We start from the raw sequence: 23551 nt of genomic DNA, 5'->3' as shown, positions 1-23551 counted from the left end.
GACTCGGAGGGGTTAACGGGGTCTTTAGATCGAGTGCCACACTCTGTTCAAAACTGCATTTCCATCAAAAAAAAAAGGCTACAATATGTAAACTAATAGTCATTTTATCTAGCTCTAGCTATTATCTTATTATTAGATTTATCACTGAGAGATATATAAGGCATTGCATAGTTTCTAAGTCAAGCAAATATGAATATATATGGGCAGAGGTATCACTTAACATCAGGTGAGCCTCCTGCCCGTTTGCCTCCTATTACATAAAAAAAAAAAAAAAAAAAGAATAATTGTAAATGTCTTTCGAACTGAACGCGATTTTAACGGGTTAAACAGGAGCGGGATATATTCGGTAGTGGGCTGATCGGTTTCAAAAAAAGCACTGATAAGGGCCTATCTTGAACCTAATCCGCTGTTTTGCTGGCAATTTCTTTCCCTGCTTAACAAAAAATTCTGGTTTTTATTTTATCTTGTATAAATTTAAATTGTATTTCTAAATATTTTTCATAACATTTATGTTCACCTAAATTGTCATACATTACATAACATATACCATAGATTTAGCACTTTGGTAAATAAACTAATCTAAAAAAAACATAATAAAAAGTACGTATATGTTTTATATATCAGATTGTGTAAAGGACGAGAAAGAAGCCGGGTCCACCATATATCCCCAACTAAGTAACGTTATAGTCATAATTACCAAGAAATGATCCTCGTGGAAGAAGGTCGTACCCATCAGTCGGTCCAAGAAGCGGCACTCCTTGTACAAGTTCAATAGTTTTCGCATTATCTGAAAATACATGAAATTATGTTGTGCTATTTGAACACTCTCCCATCTCCGATGACATCGTAAAGCGGATATCCGTTCCATTAAAAAAAAATGGCATTACAAGAGAAGATAAACCACCGTGGCTTTATTATAGTTGAACTTGACGATATATAGTTAAATAACTTATATATTTTGGTAGCCTGTTTGGTAACTGTTTAAAAATTATAAATTTCAATCCAGCCTTCCCTATTCTACGCAAAATACTAAATATAAATAATAAACAAAATAGCTTCTTTTAAGGCAGTGTATGCCGAATGCCTAGTCGGTTTGTTTTTGTATAAATTGTTCGTATAAACGTTCCACAAACATTCGTGAACAACATGTTCAGACACAAGTTTGATAGTTGTATCTTCCGACCATTTAGCCATCTTTAAAAATCAAAAAACACGCACGTGTTTCACGGCACTTATGCACTCTCCTAAAGATTTTACTAAATGACGTGTTTACACACGAGGGAAGAACTCGGGGGGTGCGCGGGCGCGGGAGGGGTATCACTTGAAACAAAAATAAAAAGCGATTCTATTTTGATTCAACTTGAAAGTCAAGTAGAACCGTATTAAAGCAAGTAGCGTTTACATGTTTCAACTAAAGTACTATCCTAAAGCACTCTGCTAAACACTAAGATAATGTAAATCGGCCTTAATAAAAGCCTTATTAATTTTAGTTATACACAAAGGTGTATGTACGTTTATGTATATATAACAATGTCAATAGATGGCGTTAAAAACAATCTATTATTTTTTTATAAAAAAACTGTGCATCATTTTGTATTTATAATAATGGTCAATTACTTATACATAGTTTACGTATGGTCCGAGTGGATATGGGTTTAATTTTGAACAAAACACATTAATCTAAATTCTGAAATAAATAAATTAAAATGTTTCCATAAAATCACCTCCTGACTCTGCAGCGTAGGATGTTCTGCAAATATCTGCTCCAGCTTGTGCATGGCCACTCTTCCGCGTTCGATGTGAGCTGCCACACGTGGCTCTAACAGTTTTGGTACCAACTCTCGAGAACCATCCAGCGTCATGGCGGATGCATCGCTTGGGAGTTCTGGAAGTAATTATATCTCTGTGACAACACAAATTAAATTCAGATTAGCACGAATCAAAAAGAGAGCAGTTGCAAAAGTACCATGGTACATAAACCAACAACGAAATTCACGAACAGCTTAAAATGAGAACTATCAAAGAGGAAATCCGGAGACTGGCATCTAAATACAAAGAGCGGTTAACCACATTCTAGAGCTAGAAGACCGGCAGTAGCTCTAGACAGAAGATGAGTAGATGTTTTCAATGCGTTCTATCTAATCGAATCGAATCTAGCGAATCTACGTCACTGGATTTTTTATAATAGCAACACTTAAAATTTCCTAAAAATCCTATCATAATATTTTAATATAAATAAACCACGTGTCACGTTGTTTGTCCGCGATGGACTCCTAAACTACTTAACCGATTTTAAATAAAATTTGCACACCGTGTGCAGTTTTATCTAACTTAAAAGATAGGATAGCTTACATTTTAATTTATATCCGCAATATTATTTTATTGCAAAATATGTGTTTATAATTTGATAGTCACAATTCTAACAGATGGCGCTGTGTTGAAAGTACCAACGTTTCACATAAGCTACAATTTAATGGCACAATCACCAATAAAGCATGGCGTTCCCCATGACTGGTGTTCTCCTACCGTTTCCCTTGAATAGGTTACTACGATTTAATATAACTAAAACCTTAGCCACAGCAACGCTTGGCCGGTCTGCTAGTAGATATATAAATATAAATCCTAGCGCCCCGATAGACGGTAGTTCTGTAGAAAATAATCTAATTTAAAATCCTTTCCAGATTCCACTTAAACAGACACAAGAATCATCAGTTCATCAGGAGTTTAGTAAAAAAATAAACACGGCATATTTATAAAATATAGACTATTTACCCAGTGGATCCCCATTAGTATTGCCAGGCCCGATAGCTGGCGTGTCGGGCGTACGCGGCTCACCATCGGGCGGAGAACTCTGCGTTTCCCAAGATTCGTCTTCTTCAGAGCCTGACCCTTCGGAGCCCCATAGCTCTCCTTCGTCTGAATCGTATTCACCTACCTAAGATAAAATTAAAAAATATGCAGATTATTTAAAGTTAAAGACATGTTATTTAAAGGTTATAAAGCATAAACTATAGACCAACTCAAAGTTTATCGAAATTGGTTCAGTAGTCTTTGAGATAAGATAAGGTAAGGTCTTTCTGGAAGAGACATGTTTAGGCATTTGAAGTTTTTTTTATTTAAATTATATTAAGTTTCAATTCGGGCAAATAAGAACAATAGAATGCGTTTCGCGCGTGTTTACTTTCAGAGTTTTTTTTTTATTTTCTCTGTGAGGTTTATTTTAAACAGCCAGCAACCTTTCCATTCGTATTCGATCTCTTTGGTAATTGAAACATTTAGTAACAAAATCCACATTCCAAATTTAAATTTCTTTTAACTCCTTGGCCTCTTTTGTCCAGACTAGCATTTTTGGATAAATATAATAAAGAATCTTAAAACCAGCACACAAATAATAACTGTTGTGTAACAGAGACATTAAAAATATGTAAAGCACTATATGTGTTCAAATAAAACCCATACCTTGTAAAGATCTTGCGGCCAGCACATGCTTGTATGTCCGTCCACCCACCATACTTTAACACGGCCCGAGGGGAAGTTGTCTATCACCTGAAACAATTAATTAAATAAAAAAATATTTCCATAATCGGCTTTAAGTTTATCGCTGTCTACGGGACCTACGGGACGTTTAAAAAGCGCAGTAATGGGACACCCATATTAATAAGTGCGCTGCCGGCCTTTGAGAGAAGAGTCTCTTTCCCAGGGAAGACCCCCACCGGGAGTTCCACAGTACGCAAAAGAAAATGTGTTGTGAAGCGGACCGTGGAAAACTTCAAATTATTTATTTTATAAATTTCGTCCGAGACTGTTTTTGATTATATTATAATTTAAGATTGATAAATGACACGAAAAACTGACGTTTGTTTACGTGTTTACAAGCATAGTACGTCATAGGGTCGAGTGCGACGCCATCTTGCCTCGATGCGTTTTGGCATATTCTTGAATGAATGTTTAATTTGAATTTTTAAAGCCCTCTCAATTACAGAATAATAAATTACAATCTGTGTAAGTTCTATAGTCACTAATAAATAATATAAATAGGTGCAACCTCTTTTCAAAATATTAAAAAATAATGTAAAACACCCAGTGTCGATGACGTCATTAAAGCATGCGTGTAGAGCGTTAAAATATACCTGTCCAGCAGTGCAAGTGGCATCTTCTCCAGTGAAGTTGGCCACTCTGATGACAACTGTCCCAGGCCGGTACTGGAAGTCAGGGTGGTCCTTCAGGTCGTAAACGCTCATTTCGCTTTTGTACAACATTTGAGGCCTAAAATGGTATAAAACACTTAAATAAATAAACAATAATATTCGACTCAAAGTCGAAATTCACAAAAACAGTGAATGACTCTAAATTTTATTTACTGCAAGTTATTAAATCAAGAAAGCCGACCTAGAAGAACTGGAAAGTAAATCCGCCACTCTTTATTTGATAATTGTTTATAAGATGGTATGGAAGCATTATGATAAAACAAGATCACGCATTAGGGGGCGTCCATAAATTACGTGAGGTGTTTAAGGGGGGGAGGGGGTCGAATCAAATCTTATTTAATCTTACGTTGGAGAGGGGGGGTCTCGGCAAATATCACGCAATTTTTATTCTGATTGAAAAAAAAAAATTAGGAAAATGGTTGACCCTAAAGGCCATCTCTGCAACTTCCCCCTAAATCCATACCTAAACGCTCAACATTTCACTATTTTGTTTTTGAGCTCTTCGAGCTCAATAGTACGAATTCTGTGTTATTTTGAGTTCTCCGAGCTCAAAAAGATAGCTTCTTACGCGATTACGTAAGAAACAGACATTTTTAAAAATCTCACGTGAGATTGGGGGTTGGGGGAGGGGGTTTAATAAAATCTCACGACATCTCACCAGGGGGGGGGGGGGGAGGTAAATAATTATTAAAAAAACGCCTCACGTAATTTATGGACGCCCCCTTATAACTAAATAGCTTCATAACATATTTATTTGAATAAATAATTAACAATAATGGGACTCCATATATTGTATTTATATTCTTATCATTGCAGTATATAAGCTCCACAGATTGTCACATTAATATCAAATGCACCAAAGAAATTGATAATTGTTCTACGCCCTCGATTTGGTAGCTATTGTAGATAATCTATATTTTTAATCATAATTATATTTAGAAAGAGAAAAAAAATCCAAAAATGGCGTACGTAGCGCCATCTAGTAATATTGTTTAAAGTTATATAAACCATTTTATAGAACAGGGGGCAAACGGGCAGGAAGCTCACCTGATATTAAGTGATATTAGTGTAGTCCGCTGCCCATGTACTTGTATACTCAATACGCCAGAGAGCTCGCGAGTGCGTTGCCGGCCTTTTAAGAATTGGTACGCGTAATAAATAATTTTATGAATGTTCTCCGTCAAATGGTACTGCAATACTTACACAGGGTCATCGGCGCTGGTGTAAGTGAGATACCAATGAACGATTGCAGTGCGTCCGTGATGATCCACGCGTTGTACCACGCCATATTCTCTATGCTTATTCTGGAAATATAAGCCATATATAAAAAAAGGGTGCGTGTACTTATGTACGCGCGTAAGAAGTTATACTTCTTTGGCATTATTAATAATACATACAACCAAGCAACCTTCCTAAGGTTGATGAGCACAGTTTTTAAAAATATTTTTTATACAGTAGAACCTCGATAACTTAAACCTCGGTAACATAAAAACCTATGTTACTTCAAAAAATACTATGTCCCCATCAGAGCCCAAAACCTCTATAACTTAAAATACGCAACCTCTATAACTTAAATAAATAATCTCTGTATAGGCCCTCAGTAACTAAAAGAAATGTTTCCACATCCTCTATAACATAAAATTGTTTGTGAATGAGTCATTTTGAAAGAGTGTCAAAACAAATGGTTTCGGTATTTATTGCTTGCACGTGTTTACTAATGTATTGTTAACGTAAACAATACATTACCTATTGTTTGCTTTATCTAAATTCTTCAAAGCTTTGCGGCGGTTAGCTTTGTGACAACGACTTACTTGCATCATAAGTTTTTGATCGTTGTCCTGGAAACATCGCTTTACTATATTCTCCTCTCTATTTGTCATTGAAAATCAAATCGATTTAGAAACAGTGAATTTTTTAAAACAAAAGAAAATCACAGATTTTTTTAAGTAGACTAAACCTTTAGTTGTTGTTTTATTTTTATGTAATGTGAATAAATATGATTACATATTTAATTTTCAGTATTTTATTGAACCCATCCTTCTGATGCATTCAAGTAAAAATGGGAGCAAGGGTACATAGAAACATGTACATACCTTACCTATATATTAACCTTTACCTAACATAGAACCTTGATAACTTAAAACCTCTATAACATAAAATATTTTGTGTTTCCCTTGGACTTTATCTTATCGAGGTTCTACTGTATAATAAATTATAATTCAGACGCACCTGATTGTCTTCGACGTTAGCTGCGCCATTGACGACGAAGTCTCCGGGGAAGCACTCTTGGCCATCAAGGTGGTGAATCGGGTACAGCTGGGTTGACGGTATTCCCATTTCAATGGTGCCGTCCTGAGAAATGCGGATAAATATCGTTTTCTAGCGAGTTCTATATTTTAACTGTCAATGTCACTTAGTTGTCAAACTTTTACCATATTTTCTTACTTTACTTTTCAGTTAAGCGTATTTGTAGGTTAGTGTGTAACTTACACTATCAATAATCTCATAAATCTTAATATATATATTTCTTGTGTGCGTGTGTATGTGACTGAACTCCTCCTAAACGACTGGACCAATTTTGATGAAATTTTTTGTGTGTCTTCAAGGGGATCTGGGAATGGTTTAGATTCACAAATCAGCCCGCCAGATGTTAAGGGTAGTCCACCCCTATATTTTTATTTTTATTTTTTAGACAAAATTTTTAATTTCTATTTTTTTATGATACAGCATTAAAAAATACATACAACCCCTAATTTTCACCCCTCTATGATCAACCCCTATTTTTTTATTATAAATGATATACATGGCAAAACGACGTTTGCCGGATCAGCTAGTATAATATAAAGCGACGAACTGAGGGTAAGATTCAGGTCATATTCAAATTCGTATCTCAAGTCACAATCACGTTTTGAGCGCTGTTAAAATGTCAAATGTCATACACAAAAATTGTTTGACAGCTCTTGAAGCTTTAAGTCTGATTGACGTTCTAGAATACGGGCCTCAGAAACAAAATAGCACTACGTCCGACTTCCGAACGTCAAAAAATATATTGAATTTTGATAAACGAGAGAAAACGGACAGTCTTTTCTGAATTTAACTCTAAGCATGTATTACTATTATTATGAACTGAGGTCATAAATCATTTTTATCTGTCTGTCTCGCTCGCACTTACATGGAGGTGAGGTACTCTTATGGAGAGGTGTAGTGATGTGCGTAAGAATTGTAGAGGTGCATATCGATAACGGGATAGGTAAGATCGAGATACTTAATTATTTTAAAACTTAATAGGAATAATTTTTGCGTATTGCGTAATGAAGCGTAAGTAATTTAAGAAGTGTCAAAACAACAACCCTTCTACAGTCCAATCAGGAGTCAGAGTGCTAATAAATGTCACAATGACGCGTGCGCAGTTACGTTTGACTTCAAAAAGCAACATGGCGCGTAACTTGCTACAAAATTTCTCCCATACGTCGATAAAGAAGTTTCACTTCAAAAGATAGCGCGTAACGGAAAAATGTGACGCGTAACGAAAAAAATGTTACACTAAATTTTTTTTCAACCCCGATAAAGTTTCACTTCAAAAATGCGTCAACTATAATAAAACCTGAACGTTGCTATAAAAATTTTTATTACTTTACAAATATAAATTCCTCACCTGCCAAACAACATTAGCGCGGCTGGTTGTGTGCAAGGTCTCCACCACCACGCGGTCATTGACCCGAGGGGGCGGGGCCGGGGGAGCGCGACGAGGCGCCCTCTTCAGGCGTTTCCCCCTCAACAAACGCACGGCCAACTGAGGCGAACGTTTGCCCCGACCAGAGCCAGATGCCACTGACGAACAGCGTGAAGACCAGGTGGCACCACTGTTAAATCAATAAAAACATAAGATCTAACGATTGATTCTAAGATTCAGAGTTGGAACTTAGCGTTAAGTTTGGCATACGGGAGTACCCGTACCGTACAAGTCATAATGGCGCTTCTAAACGGGCCATGTTTTGCTGCAATTGATGGCTGCACTGTTGGCAACTAATTGTCCGGCCATTAGAAAAATATTTTAATGCAGCTGATGGCCGAACAATCTATGGCTGGGCAATGTGTTGCAATATGTCTGCAATAGTATGGCCCATGATGCAGACTCCTAAACGGGCTACACAAACCGGCAACAATGGCTGACGAAATCACACTTGTCCCAGCAGCTTATATTGTTTTAAAAAAGAAACAGAAAAAGAAGAGATTGTGGATTCGACCTTACTTAAATAGGCTTGACAGAAATAAGTCTTGATAATAATATAATTCAAGAACTAGAATGTCAAAAGCAGTCATTTTTACGTAGTAATCTAATGTCAAATACAGCTGATCGCAAAACACAGAATATAGCAACAGGCACACTTCACTCATAGCAAACGTCATGTCGCGTAGAAAAGGATACACTGTGCAATATTGCAGTTGAATTCGATAGCCTAGCAATCGTCCGGCAACCCATCGGAGCAACATCGGCCATATGTGGCTATACATAGCATGTTTGGCTATATGGCCGGGACATTACTGCAATATTGCAGTGTGGCTGCTATTGTTTGCAATGTTGCCGGGCCACAGTGTTGCAGCAAAACATGGCCCGTTTAGAAGCGCCATAATACAACGATATAAAAAAAAAGGGTGGCACTCGGGGACTGCCGCGGTAAAGCTATTGCATAGAATTTTTTATCATCTTATGCAGTTATAATTTATTTATTTATTTTTATTTATGCAGTATTTGTTTTTTTTATATTTTTTTTTCATTGATATTATTTCAATCTACCACTCTACCAGACTCAGACTAAAACGCCTATATAGTCTGTCTCACTCTAACGCGTATTTGCCGCACCTACATTACGTCATCGTGTGTTAGGTTTTTTCGTTACGGAATTTCTTGATTCGGTCGCCGCGCTCAAAGCCCGCGATAAAATCTATGCAATAGCTTAAAACGTGGGTGTACTTATGTACAGGCGTTAGAAGTAATACTTCTGTGGCGTAAAAATTTTCTTCGAGCACTTTAGAGGGACGTTTCCCTCTTCGAATTGCATTTTTCCTGTCCATTTTAATGGTCACTTACAATTGAAACGATATATATACAAATCATTTTACAATAAACAATATGTTTTTTATCACATTGCAACGGGTTTTCTTATATAGAAAATATTATTTTGAAAACACTACGCCATGACAGACAATGCAACTCGTCGATAAAACAGAGCAAGCGTCAACTAGCGGCCCAGACTGTTTTACCGACGTTTGAACAGATATTTATGTCGGTTTTTTGTGACGGTGTGCGCGCGCTTCGTAAAAATTAAAAACGAGCGCCAAAAGAAGTATAACTTCAACAAAATTAATCTTCCTTTTCAATATTTTTAGTGCAAGTATTAATATAATTTACTGTGAATTTTGTAAATAACCTTATTGTATTTTTTAGTCTAAGTTTGGCCATGGGCTGTAAGTAAATAAATAAATCACATAGGGAACATAGAAAGAATTCTGCTGGACTTCGTACCACCACTAACCTAATAAAAAACCTCCTAGGTTAGTGGTAGGTAGTTTGATGGATGATCAGCCTTCTCTGATACACGTCGATACCTTTTTCAGAGGCACGCCGGTTTCATCACGATGTATTCCTTACCTTACAAGTGAGTGTTAAATGAGTTATATCCAAAAATATAATTCTCATACCTATCTGTATCGCTTCCATCGCTGCTAGTATTCTCCCAATTATCTGAATCATCATCATTGAGCTGTTCCATAGTTCTGTCCCCGTTTAACAGGCTGCCATCTTCTTTTGCAGGTTCGGGACTGTAATTTATATAATAAAGTATTTAAATTTGTGCAATATGCATTTGATTACTACCAAAAATTCACAAAATCATAAAACTTCCACAACTGAGCGCTCTTACGGCCTGGCCACGGGGATCGGCGGTGCGAACGGCGATGCGGGAGGCGAGGCGACCATTCGCGCGGGGCCGTTTGCAGGCCACGGACCAGTCACGTTAGCCGCCGCGACCAGTAAGGAAGTTCGACAGCGAAATGTCTATCGAAATCATCTCGATATTGCTTGGAAAGTAATAGCTTTTGGTGCAAGACCTAATATTTGGAGAAATTGTTGAGAATTCCACAAGAAGTATGAGAAATTCAGAATATATCCAGAATTATTTTTTTGAGTATACCAGAATGAGTATTGAACCTTCAATTATATTCTTATGAATATTCAACCAGAATTAGAGAAAAAAGTTAATGCAAATAGAATTTTAAGTGCCGCTGAAAAATTGTTTTTGAGATTAAGGTATATTAAATTAATGCTGTGGATGGCCAGACTTCTAAATAGCTGGTCTAGCCAGTATTTCAGTAACAAAAAACTCTGTATTCATTTTTCGCCGCGACCACGACTAAACTTATTTATTCCCTTCTCTATTCGCCGCGACTGCCGCTCGATTCCGTGGCTTGCACCGTACTGATTCATGCATTTGTTTCGCTCGCCCGTCGCGACGTCAGTCGCCCGCGCGATTCGCTCGGTACATTTCGCCGGTCGCGTCGCTGGTCGCCGTTGCGCGTGGCTTGATTAGTACATTGCTATGAGTTTATTTCAGTCGCTAGACGCATCGCGGTTCGCACCGCGCGAATATTCGCGTCAGCGAATGTCCCGTGGCCAGGCTGTTAAGGCAGTTTTTGCCGCGAACCAGCACCAGTGGAACCAGTTGCCCACTGAAGTACCTCGAACCAATTAGGGTCCTTCAAGAAAAGATCGTACCAATTCTTAAAAGGCCGGCAACGCACTTACGAGCCTTCTGGCAATGTGAGTGTCTACGGGCAGATGGCCCACCACACGGTGGGGTTTGCCTCCTATTAAAAAGTTTTGTTTAAAACAGTTTAAATCAAATTCTCGGCTTGATACTATTTGTTGCTAATTACGTTCAAAACTGTATCTCAAGACAACAGAAAATTTCTAAAGTAAAAATATTAATATTTGTGTTACGAATACAAATCACAAGGCGTTTGCTTATAAAATAATTTAAAAACTATTAAAAATAAATACTTTACGACCACGATTATAGCAGCCATTTTGGCTATTGGCTTAATATTTACCACCACGAGAAACCTTGAATTTTTTATTATTTTTATTGAACTAAAAAAACCTATCCTAGAAATAATATACATGGCAAAACAACGTTTGCTGGGTCTGATAGTATATATATATATATAAGCTATCCTATCTTTTAAGTTGATTTGATTGAAATAGGATAAGTAGTAAAGGAGTTCATAGCGTACAAACAACGTGACGCGTAATTTATTAAGAAGATTTCTCACCTAATACCAGAATCGTTTTTCTCCTCAGCTGCATTATCATCATTTTGGAGACTGACATCTCCACTGGGTTCAATTTTAATACTGGGACAATTAATTTTTAATGTATCGTCGAGACTTTCAAGCGTGTCATCGGCTGTGTCGACCTCCATTTCATTCTAAAATATGTTCATACATTGAATCACTACAATATAACCTAAAATCTAATTAATAAATGATAGGCAATTAAGGATTACACGTTTAAAAACCAAGCGTCAATTGTCACTTGAACGACATGTTTTATTGAAGTGAAACTTCTTTATCGGGGTTGGAAAAAAATTTAGTGTAACATTTTTTCGTTACGCGTCACATTTTTCGGTTACGCGCCATGTTGCTTTTTGAAGTCAAACTTCTTTATCGGCGTTGAAAAAAATTTACTGGCACATTTTACCACGGTTGATCCGAAGAGATTCGAAGCCATTCGTTATTATATATACAAAAATATATAATTACGAAAACAATGATAGTCATTATTATTAATATATATTATATATTAATTCTATTACAATCAATGAAATTCTGTAATAATCTTAGTAGTAATAAGGTAAAATGAAATAATTTTGTATTTGTATTCATGTCTATGATAATAAAAGCCTTTTGTTAAACTTTATCTAATTTAACTTTATTTAACCAATTTCTGTAAAGTTGCATATAGTAGATCATTTTTCGAAAAATAAGGTCATAAAGAAGTTTCACTTCTTACGTGTGTACACCTAGTACACGCACACTTTTTTTTTGTTATTTATATTGTCACTAGAGGACACGGTAAACTTCGTATCACCTATACTCTGATTTTTTATTCCGTAGAATTCTGACAGCTATCATTTTTTGACATGTCAGTGATAGCCAACCTTGTTGGCCGGTCACATTTTTCAATTTCGATACGAGTCTGAACATCTGAGTCTATACATACATTTTATTGTTAGTTAATGTACCCGTTTTATTAAGTGCGATGCTACACATTAAAAGTGGTTTAACGGCGAGTGGCACGTTCCTTGTCATTACAAACAGTAAAAAACGCACAAGTAAAGATAACATTTTATTTTTTCAAAAAGGTTTACTAAACCTGGAATTAGTAGGCAGTGATGCCAGCTAAAGAATAAAATAAAGTAATTAAAGTTAATGCGATATATTGTACGTGTTATTGAAATATTTGTTATTTTTGTATTAGGTCGCTTGAGTAACTTTACCTTTTTGTAGGTAAAACATAAAAAATACGTAGCATTTTTTTATTGCCCTCAAATTCCCGTTTTCGGTGGAGAACTTTTTTAGTAGCAACACTTATGAAATGTCAGAATTCTACGGAATTAAAAATCAGAGTATATTTGTGTCAAAACTTAATACAAAATTGTTAAAACAGACCAAAGAGATCGAACCTCATACTACATAAAGCCGTTTATTATTTTAAGCTTGCTCTGTGGCCGCCCGAGCTTTTTTTGCTTTTCCGAGGGAGGTGAGACAGGGCATTAAGGGATTTTATTTAGATTTAAAACGATTACTATTGATGATATAGTTCGTAGAAATCATACTATTATTAATAAAAACGTCTATTAAATTAATAAAACACTGACTATAAATATTTGTCGCTAAAAACTATAGCAAAGGCATTATCTAATATTGGTTTACCACGCCAGACTTGTGTTTCCGATGTGAAGAGGCCCTCTTCTTTGGCCGAGACGGCATGTGTTCCTGCGAGGCGTCGGTTTTCGACGACTTATTCGATATCCGACTCTGTTTTCGCAGATTTCTAAAGTGTTTACCTATAATCATAACATAAAAAATTAAAGCATCAACCTATCAACTAAAAAGGATTAACACTATTATATATTAACAATTTTTTTAAATCCAATAGGTCTTTAGCATTATTAAACCAAAATTTATTAAAATGTGTTTTAATATGAAACATACGCGCCAATTCTTTATGGAACATCGTCCGTAGCACTAATATGGAATAAAAATTTAATAGATATAGCGAGTGGTTGATATGGGACGTAACATGACGTCAGTGGATAACAATGGGTTATTAAAATTCATGACTATTGAGACGGCTTCATAAATAAATTTTACATTTTGTTTGAAGTCCGATTTAATAAATAGAAAGAAGTATTTATGTAGCTTGAATTTTTTAAATTGTAATTATAACTAAACATTATACATATTTGCATTTTTGTCGGCTTATGTGTAATTTTCTAAATATTATTATTATAATTTAAAATTTCATTAATATATTTTTTTTGGGATAGGGGTAACGAATTTTTTTGGGGGTTTGTAAAACGTTACGATGCGTGGCGGGGATTAAATTACGCGTTACTGTTAATATTTTTTTCGACTTACACCACATAATAGTAACTAAAGAGTCACTAGGTGGTCACGAAACGTTTTACTATACTTGGGTACAGTACTGTACTTGCGTACTGAAAAACGTTACGGCGAGTTACATGGGGGGGGGGGGGGGGGGTGTCAATAATCTCCAAAAATTGCGTTACGTAATACTTGAACGCTTCCTAGGATATATATACTGTTGTAGGATACATTCAACACTCTAACTTTCTTTAAATAACTTTAGTTTCCGTGTCTATTTAGAGTGATGAATCTATCTGTTTCCCGATAAGTAACTATAGATAATAGACAATAAAAAGTCACTAATATATATTTACTAGCAGACCGGTCAAGCGTTGCTGTGGCTAAGGTTTTTTATAATACATAGTTGTAAACTATTCAAGGGAAACGGTAGGAGAACTTATGTGAAAGGTAGATAGATAGCTTATGTGAAACGTTGGTACTTTTAACACAGAGCCATCTGTTATAATTGTATCAAATAATAAACTAATATTGCGGGTATAAAAGGAGAAGTAAGCTATCATATCTTTTAAGTTGGATCAAACTACACACGGTGTGCAAATTTGATTGATATCGGTTCGGTAGTTTAGGCGTCCATAGCGGACAAACAACGTGACACATAATTTATGTATATTAAGATTATGTGGTTATCAAATTATGAACTCACTTTGCTGTTTCCGCCACAATTTCTTTGTTATGAACGTATCTTCAGAGTTAATGGTTAAGAAGTTTCGATCGCCCACTTGCAGGGTGCACGGCTCGAACACATTCAGCAATTTCAGTCTCTTTAAGTCTTGATCTGTAATAGAAAGGAAAATTCTCATTGGTATTTAAATCTTTTACCAAACTTATTATAAAGTATTTATTTGCTTGGTTGGCGAAGTGGCTTCAGCGAGCGACTCTCGTCCCTGAGGTCATAGGTGCACGTAAAGGCACATTTTCTTTCTGTTTTACATTTTAAAGTCGCTCGAATGGTGAAGGGAAACATCGTGAGGAAACCGGCTTGCCTTAGACACAAAAAGTTCGATCGCGTGTGTTAGGCACAGAAGGCTGATCGCTGATATTTCAGAAGTGTTACTCACCCAAGCTACAAGGGAAATAGCTATATAAACAAATGAATCGCAAATTCGAAAACGATTGGACCAATTAGATTTTTTTAAATTCATTTCTTGGAGTCGCAGGTTTTTAAGGAGATATTTTTTAAAATAGGCACGATAACGAGGAAAGCAAACAGTCTCTGTGGGTTGCATAGTAAAAGAATTTTTAAGAAGAAAATTCAGTCATCTCAGCCATAAGTCATGTAATATTTTCCATGTTTCAATTTATTTATGTTTAAAGATACAAATACACTCTGTAAACTCTTTCCGCTATCATTTATTAGAGTCAATGTTGTGTACACCTATTATTAGATTGCATACTAGAATAAAACCCAATATTGTTAATTAGAAAATATATACATGTAATCTGTTGGTGTTCCTTAATAAATAAATAAATAAAATGAAACAAAGTTCGCGAGGGATAGTAATACCACTGACCGTCAACAAGAAACTTGGGTTGTGGCTGTGCAGTGTCATCAGTACTATTGCTGTAGGCTCGGCATTGCCAATGGACGCTCACGCTTTCTGTGATCACTGATTCCACTGTGAACTGTAAACGAAGCTTTCTTTAGAGGATGGTTAAACAAAAGTATGGTTAATTAGTCATACAAAAAATCCGCAATCAGCCAAATAAAAATAGGCATGCAAATGTCAGATTAACTTTCATAACGTCATATAATAAGAACATTAACATAATGACATAATAATAAGTTATTTATAATTGCTGTCAAACTTATGGTCTAAATACTGGCCCACGCTATAAAGGCACCCTTGCCTTTGGAAATAAACATAAATATCCTTAAAAGGAGTATTAAGAAAATCCATAGCGCTAAATCACCTGCTTTATGCTTTATGAGCACACTACACATACACACCATCACACAAAACAGGAACTAGGTATTACTTTAATTAATTTAATAATTTTTATAGATTTTTCCTTTCGTAAATGTTTCAAACTTTTTCTATATATTTTGTATTCCATTCCATCTTTGGCTATATCTTTTGTACAATTGTTTTTATGTATAATTTTTGTTAGCTGTAGGATTACGAAATAAATGACAAGAAAGAAATATTGATACATTTTGCTTACCCGTTTTGCCGCAACCAATAGGGTAAGATTCAGTGACAATAACTACGGGCGAACTTTGACATCTATATGTCAAAATCCTATAATTTTTTGACGTACGGTAGACAGATTAGCTCTTAGTATCAATTATAAATTATAGTATAAGATCCCGCTATACAACGACCTTCACCGAGATGCTTATTTAATGAAACGTATTTTATATTTAATTTAATATGTCAATAAATATAATCCATATGGGTTGTCTAGCAAATTTCAGTCCAGAGTATGTTTAATTAATAATTACAAAAAAATATTTTTTGAAACATTTCACCGGTATGATTATTAGATAAATTCTATACCAATCGAAAGTATGAAACCCATTGAATATGCAAACTTTATGCTGCCCATTCTTTTCCGGTCACAACTATCGGGTTGCCAGGTATAAACAGGTAAACCTGTACTAGCATTTTGCAACGGTCTGTTTATTGAATGAAATTTAAATGAAATTAAAGATTATTTTATTCTGAACACGGTGGTATAGGGTTGGCTGCGAAAAATCAGTCCAGAATTGCGGTTGTCGAATTTTAAAAAGTAAATTATTGCTCCAAGTGAATGTGTGCGACTGAGAGGTCCCAACCGACCATCCCATGCGATAGATGAGGACACAGCATAGCAGCTGTTTAAAGTCCGCCCACTTAAAGAAAGAGAGTGCGCATGCTATTTGGGTTTGGAAAAGAAAAGGATAGCGATGGACTCGTATATACTATGCATAATTTTGGAGTAGTTTATTATTTAAATAGAGAAATAGTTATTTAATTTTTTTTATCAATTAATTATTTATGTGTATATTTTTTGTGACACTAAAGTATATATATGTCACCGTAAAATTGTAAACACCGTTAGATTGTAGATAATCTATCTCGCGAGATTGTAAACTGTCGAAATATTGTGAACCTCAACGAAATGCTTACAATTTAACGTATTATTATTCGGTAGATTGTAATCTATCGAAGTGAAACCGTCAAATTGTCAGATTACAATCTAACGGTATTTACAATTTTACGTTAACATATACATCGTTAGTAAAAAAGAAGGTTATAGTGATTCATATATAATACTAGCCTGATTAAAAATATTGATTGAAAAAAATTAAAAAATTTACTACATGCAAATTATAAATCTATAAATGTAAACAGAGAAATTGAAATCAATTGAAACTATTGGAAAAAATTCAAAACCCATAAAAGTGAATTTTTTTAATCAGGGTAATCTTGCAAATTTTATTTTTATTACAAGAAGACAAAATAAAAAAACAACAATTAAAAAATTACTTCTATTTATTGTAAAAAATTAAAAATACAATTTTTTTTTAAATTATTCAGAATCCGAGTCATCGGACATTTAAAACTACGATCTTCAACTTCTGAATCTACTTCGTCATCACTCTCTGTTTCACCTTTTTCGACAATGTCTTCTATCTTTAAAGGTGTATGATCCCCAAAGAATCCTACTGGTTTTAAATATTCATCTAAGAACCATCCGCAGTTCTCAGGCTCAAGTTTCACATATATTTATAGATTTATAATTTGCATGTAGTAATTTTTTTAATTTTTTTCAATCAATATTTTTAATCAGGCTAGTATTATATATGAATACTATAACCTTCTTTTTTACTAAAGATGTAAATATACCTTAGTGTCACATAAAAAATCTACACATAAATAATTGATTGATAAAAAAAAAATTAAATAACTATTTCTCTATTTAAATAATAAACTACTCCAAAATTATGCATAGTATATACGAGTCCATCGCTATCCTTTTCTTTTCCAAGCCCAAATAGCATGCGCACTCTCTTTCTTTAAGTGGGCGGACTTTAAACAGCTGCTATGCTGTGTCCTCATCTATCGCATGGGATGGTCGGTTGGGACTAGGGAATGCAATCCCGACTCGAGATCGTAAATTCGAGATCCCTCGGGATTAGAAATATCAATCCTGCGGGATCCCGAGATTTTCGGGATCTCGTCATGTTTAAAAAGATGTGATTTTCACATGACTGAATATGATGAAAACGGCTTGTTTGTGATAATAAGGTTAATTAAAACAAAATATTATTTGAAAGAAAACAAAGGCCTTTAGTACTAACTTAATAATTAACAGTTTTACGAACATAAACATAATCAAAACAAAAGTAGATTGAATGTTACTTCTTAAAAAAAAGTGTATCAAGAGTGCTATCTGATAACCGGCATCTAATGTTCGTTGCGATGTTCCCTGCTGCTGAGAATGCTTTCTCCAACTCAACACTGGTTGGCAATAACAAGCAATTATATTATGTAAACAATAAGCAATTATATTATGTAAACTGAAAAAATCGCCCCCTTGTTCCACCACACTCAAAAAAATCCATTTATTTTTGTATTACCGACTCTAATTTGTCTAAGCTAGCGTCTAAAAGTAAAAGGAATTTTAGACACTCGGAGAGTTTGTTCTAATTCCTCTTGAAGTGATGTATTAGTTTGTGTAGCAGTACATATTTAAATCCTCTGAAATCATAGAAAGTGGCAAGTGATCTTCGTTTAATACTATATATTAATTTCTACTTGTTCCTACTACTCTCTATTAATCTCTATAATAGTGTGATTATATTTTTTGATTTCTTTGATTTAGATATTTGCTTGGCAATATTGGAAAATTATTCGGATTTCTCAAATTTTTATCGAAGAGGCCAACTTTTCTGAGAGAGTAGTTTCTAGGTCTTCTAGCTTTCGAATAATGAAACGCAACGTATGTTCTGCACTAACTAAATAAGCATCTCCCAATCCCGTCAATCTCGAACGGGATCTCGTCATATTATGCTTCGGGATTGATCCCGAAAAATTACACGGGATCTCGCGAGATCAGAATCCCGCGGGATCGGGATTGCATTCCCTAGTTGGGACCTCTCAGTCGCACACATTCACTTGGAGCAATAATTTACTTTTTAAAATTCGACAACCGCAATTCTGGACTGATTTTTCGCAGCCAACCCTATACCACCGTGTTCAGAATAAAATAATCTTTAATTTCATTTAAATTTCATTCAATAAACAGACCGTTGCAAAATGCTAGTACAGGTTTACCTGTTTATACCTGGCAACCCGATAGTTGTGACCGGAAAAGAATGGGCAGCATAAAGTTTGCATATTCAATGGGCTTCATACTTTCGATTGGTATAGAATTTATCTAATAATCATACCGGTGAAATGTTTCAAAAAATATTTTTTTTTAAATTATTAATTAAACATACTCTGGACTGAAATTTGCTAGACAACCCATATGGATTATATTTATTGACATATTAAGTTAAATATAAAATACGTTTCATTAAATAAGCATCTCGGTGAAGGTCGTTGTATAGCGGGATCTTAGACCATTAGTTACCCTTACACTTTAATAATACATCGCATTTGTATTTATAGACCAATGAAAGCACTAAAGGTTTTTCACTTTTTTTTTAGGCTTTTCTTTATTTTATTAAAAAAAAACTACATCAAACATTAAATTATTTTCTTCTTTTATTATTTTCTCGATTAAATGTTTACTTGGCTTTACAGATTAGTAAGAAAGTTTGCTCTATTCAAGAAACACACAAGACTTAGCGACACACTTAACTTTGAATATGATTATGTAAACTTGGCTTAGCCGCAACTCGGCTAGCCTTGACTTGGACCGCCTTACAATAACAGCTAATACTACCCCGAGTGCACATCTAATATATAAAATTCTCGTGTCACAGTTTTCGTTGCCATACTCCTCCGAAACGGCTTGACCGATTTTGATGAAATTTTTTGTGCTTATCCGGTATCTATGAGAATCGGCCAACATCTATTTATCATCCCCCTAAATGTTAGGGGTAGTCCCCCCCCTAAATGTTAGGGGTAGTCCGACCCTAAATTTTTATTTTTTAGACAAAATTTTTAATTTCTATTTTTTTATGATACAGCATTAAAAAATACATACAACCCCTACTTTTTTCACCCATCTACGATCAACCCCTATTTTTTTTTTAAATATACATGGCAAAACGACGTTTGCCCGGTCAGCTAGTGACATATAACAATGAGATTTTAGTTTCTATTCCCACACAAAAATACCTAGTCAGTGTAACAGACACATCAGGCTCCCATTTTATTACATTATATTAATTTATTTCCCAAATTATTATATCTTAACAGTTACTGCATAGAATACGATAGAACTACACAATAATACGTACACTAATAATTCTACAATTTAACAATATCTAGGTATATATTAAATACTGGCTGTTCCCTGCCACGCTTCGCTGTGGCACATTGTGATTGAATGGTTGAGAAATGAGAAACAAAACAAAGAAAACATTTCATATAAGTTTAATTTTGCAATACTTGTGAAAAAAAATAATGATAAAATAAAAAAAACAAAAAAAAAATTATTAAAAAAAATAGATAAAACAATCCTTGATGCGGATTATATATCATACTAAAATTGCTCGATCGGTGCAGAAATTTTTGAGTTTTTGAAGCGTACACAAACCAGCATAACATATTGACATATATAGATACCTAGATCTTTTAACTAATAACCTAACAAACGGCTCTTGTGAACTCAGCCAGTGTACAAAGAAATATTGTTTATTTATTTAAAAATTACATTATAATTAAATATAAATGATATACATGCACTGTAAAGATTAATTGTAAATAAGCAACATCAAAATTTGTATGGTCCAGTTAACATATTAAATTCGAGGAAAGTCCATCATGCTCCAATAAGATTAGCTATTCCACTTTTATAATAAATTTCATTATTATGTTGAGTTAAAGAAAAAAAAAATATAGCTGTGATATAGGTACCTTGTGATCATGCATTTTATGTTTCCTTGCAGACTTCATTTCCTTGGTCATATTAAGCCAATTAGCATTATCCAGCGTCCCTATTGGACCATAGACCACCTGCCCTGGATAAAACTCCGCTGATGAGTAAGGGGTTCCACGACGACGTCGCATGGAATAGTCTTCTAGTGGACATGTATCAAGGTCTGGATATTCTAAACGGGATCCATCAGCTGACACTAGGCGAAGTTTACTATGTACAGCCTAAAACAATATATAAAAAACACTAAAATAATAAATAATTATAAATATAAACATACATTTAAAAAAAAAAGAGTATTTTATGGTGTAATTTAATTATATATAATTTTTCCGCCCACTAGGACGCCAAAGTTTTACCAATGATAATATATTTTTCACACAACACAACACAAAAAGTTGTGGGGTAATATGAAGGTACATTATAACCAAACCATTGACAACATTATTAATATAAATACTAATTCAATGTAATATGTATCAGTAACTAATATACAGCAGTATTAGTTTAAACCATAAATCACAATTGCATTGTCAGTATTCTAAAATGGCAACTAAACACTTTACCAATGTGTGAGATATTGAAAATTTAACACATCATTATTACAATTTTTTTCATAGTCTAATGCACAACTGTCTATCAACAGCTTAGAAGATTATCATTTATCATGTAATGTATTGCAGTAATTTACAAGCATACTACGTTTGTAATCCTACCCCCAGTGGAAACTGAGGCAGACATTGTTGAACTTCTTCTGAACCTAAAGTAGGTAAATTTATTGTTTCATAAATATATTAAATGGTGTCCTCTATATAAAACAACTAGTATATAGTTTTAAAGTATGAAATTAACTGAGAGTATTCTAAATCATTGCAATTATAGCAAGGGTGCTGCAACTGCAGTTGTTGGCAGAGTGAAATGATTAAAACAAATTGTTTTAAAACCGTGTTTTCCAACAAGAGGTGTTATCAGTTGCTGGATTAATGAAATCAAATATTAGAAGAATAGGCACGCATGTTCATGGAATTCATAAGTAAATTAAAGTCCTGTTAGATAAGACTCTAATGTCAGCTGTTGAAAGAAAGTAATTAAATGGACTAGTGGTTATTTCCATAATTTATTTAATTTTTGCCCTATTCATAGTTCATACATAATTTTATATTGGTACTGTCCCATTGGGAAAGTCCATAGCGCACAATATAAAAATCTAGATTAGAACATATGTAATTAATAAAAAGTATCTATTACAGATACAAAATAATATAAATGTATCCTATGATTAAGTATTGTAAATATTTAATTTATGACAAATTTAAAAAAAACCAGTCTAGAATTTTAGGTCAAATTAATTTAAAATAATGCCTTGAACTACAAAAATTACTACACATTTAACAAAGGCAAAGTTATTATGTTTTAGAAATAATGCACCACACATTAATATAATGGTCACACTGTACCTATAACATACATGGCATAGAAATGATTTTATTCTAGAATTGTGGGCAACTTTTAAAACACACCCTTTTACTTTCATTCATTATTCTTACCTTTGAAGTACCAACCCAAGAATCAAGACACACAGCTAAATCTGGAGTGAATTCTTCTAAGGGTTGCAGTCTTTCACTGGCCACATTTGGTATAACATGTTTGGTTCCAACTATCTGGAGAGCTGCAGTCATTTCAATGTCTCTGCAGTATCCTCGCTGGGTGTCTTTGCCAGCTATAAGACGACGGACTACATCTCCTGGCATCAATGACCGGTCAGCAAGTCCAACCTGCATAAATGTGGTACCCATTATACCCATTAAATTGTTTTGGGGAAGGAAATTGACAAAATTAAATATATATGTTTGAATAAGAGGATAAATTTATATTTGCAAATACCTTGATGTTTTCATATATATAAAAAAGATTAATAAATAATATAAAAGGAAAATTCAATGTGAATTTACGAATAGAAAAATAATTTGGGCGTATTTGGCCTGTGAGGGTAACAATTTTGTTAACATAATCTGTTTATTGAAGGTAGAAAAAAAAGATAACGTCAAAGATGGCGTGGTATTTCATTTCCTGATTAAATTTTAAATAATAACTTAATGGATATATTAAAAATCATTGAAATGACTGACAAGTATTTAAAAATGTAAGTTGTTTCTCCATTGGTATTGCTAATTCTCGTACAGTATTATGCATCTGCAGGGTTTTGGAACTTCTTGTACTCACCGACTTTTCAGAAACTACTCTTTCGGTTCCTGAAGGGTGCCACACAACTCGAATTTCTCCTTTTTGAACAGGAGTTTCAATGTCACTCTCTTGGTCGCTAGAATTTGCTTCATAGTTTTCGAGAACAAGACCGAAGACGACTTGGCCGCGGTTATTTATTTTATAAACTTCATCTTCGTAGAAATATTGGAAGTCAGTTGGAGATCCTGGATTTTGGCCCGCCATGTTGACGGGAATTATCTAGAGACACAAATAATTTTGTTTTTTACGTGATTAAAATTCTCTCTGACAGCTGATTGTAAAGTGTGGCGCATGCGTCAATAATTTAATAATTATCCAGTGTTGCCATCAAT

At 34.4% G+C, this 23551-nt stretch overlaps 1 protein-coding gene across 2 annotated transcripts in view; it reads right to left on the bottom strand.

Annotated features, from left to right (window-relative positions):
* The window catches only part of LOC125057713 ((E3-independent) E2 ubiquitin-conjugating enzyme), a 36258-nt gene extending 12738 nt beyond the window's left edge, over nt 1-23520 (bottom strand). Inside the window, exons 1-16 of one of the 2 annotated variants that reach the window (XM_047661547.1) lie at nt 23199-23520; nt 22523-22750; nt 20957-21199; nt 15452-15563; nt 14584-14715; nt 13203-13336; nt 11541-11695; nt 9912-10031; nt 7864-8071; nt 6438-6560; nt 5412-5512; nt 4131-4266; nt 3460-3546; nt 2773-2935; nt 1725-1885; nt 698-787 (exon numbers count right to left, since the gene is read on the bottom strand). In XM_047661547.1, the coding sequence (XP_047517503.1) occupies nt 698-787; nt 1725-1885; nt 2773-2935; nt 3460-3546; nt 4131-4266; nt 5412-5512; nt 6438-6560; nt 7864-8071; nt 9912-10031; nt 11541-11695; nt 13203-13336; nt 14584-14715; nt 15452-15563; nt 20957-21199; nt 22523-22750; nt 23199-23423 (2418 nt within the window). In that variant the 5' untranslated portion in view covers nt 23424-23520. The remainder of the gene's footprint in view (nt 1-697; nt 788-1724; nt 1886-2772; nt 2936-3459; nt 3547-4130; nt 4267-5411; nt 5513-6437; nt 6561-7863; nt 8072-9911; nt 10032-11540; nt 11696-13202; nt 13337-14583; nt 14716-15451; nt 15564-20956; nt 21200-22522; nt 22751-23198) is intronic. The other variant, XM_047661546.1, reaches the window with a different exon arrangement.
* Nucleotides 23521-23551: the final 31 nt, after the last annotated feature.

The sequence above is a fragment of the Pieris napi genome, chromosome 17 (genome assembly GCF_905475465.1).
Source record: "Pieris napi chromosome 17, ilPieNapi1.2, whole genome shotgun sequence".
NCBI lineage: Eukaryota > Metazoa > Arthropoda > Insecta > Lepidoptera > Pieridae > Pieris > Pieris napi.
The sequence above is the reverse complement of the archived record's forward strand: the minus strand, read 5'-3'. Positions and strand labels throughout refer to the sequence as shown.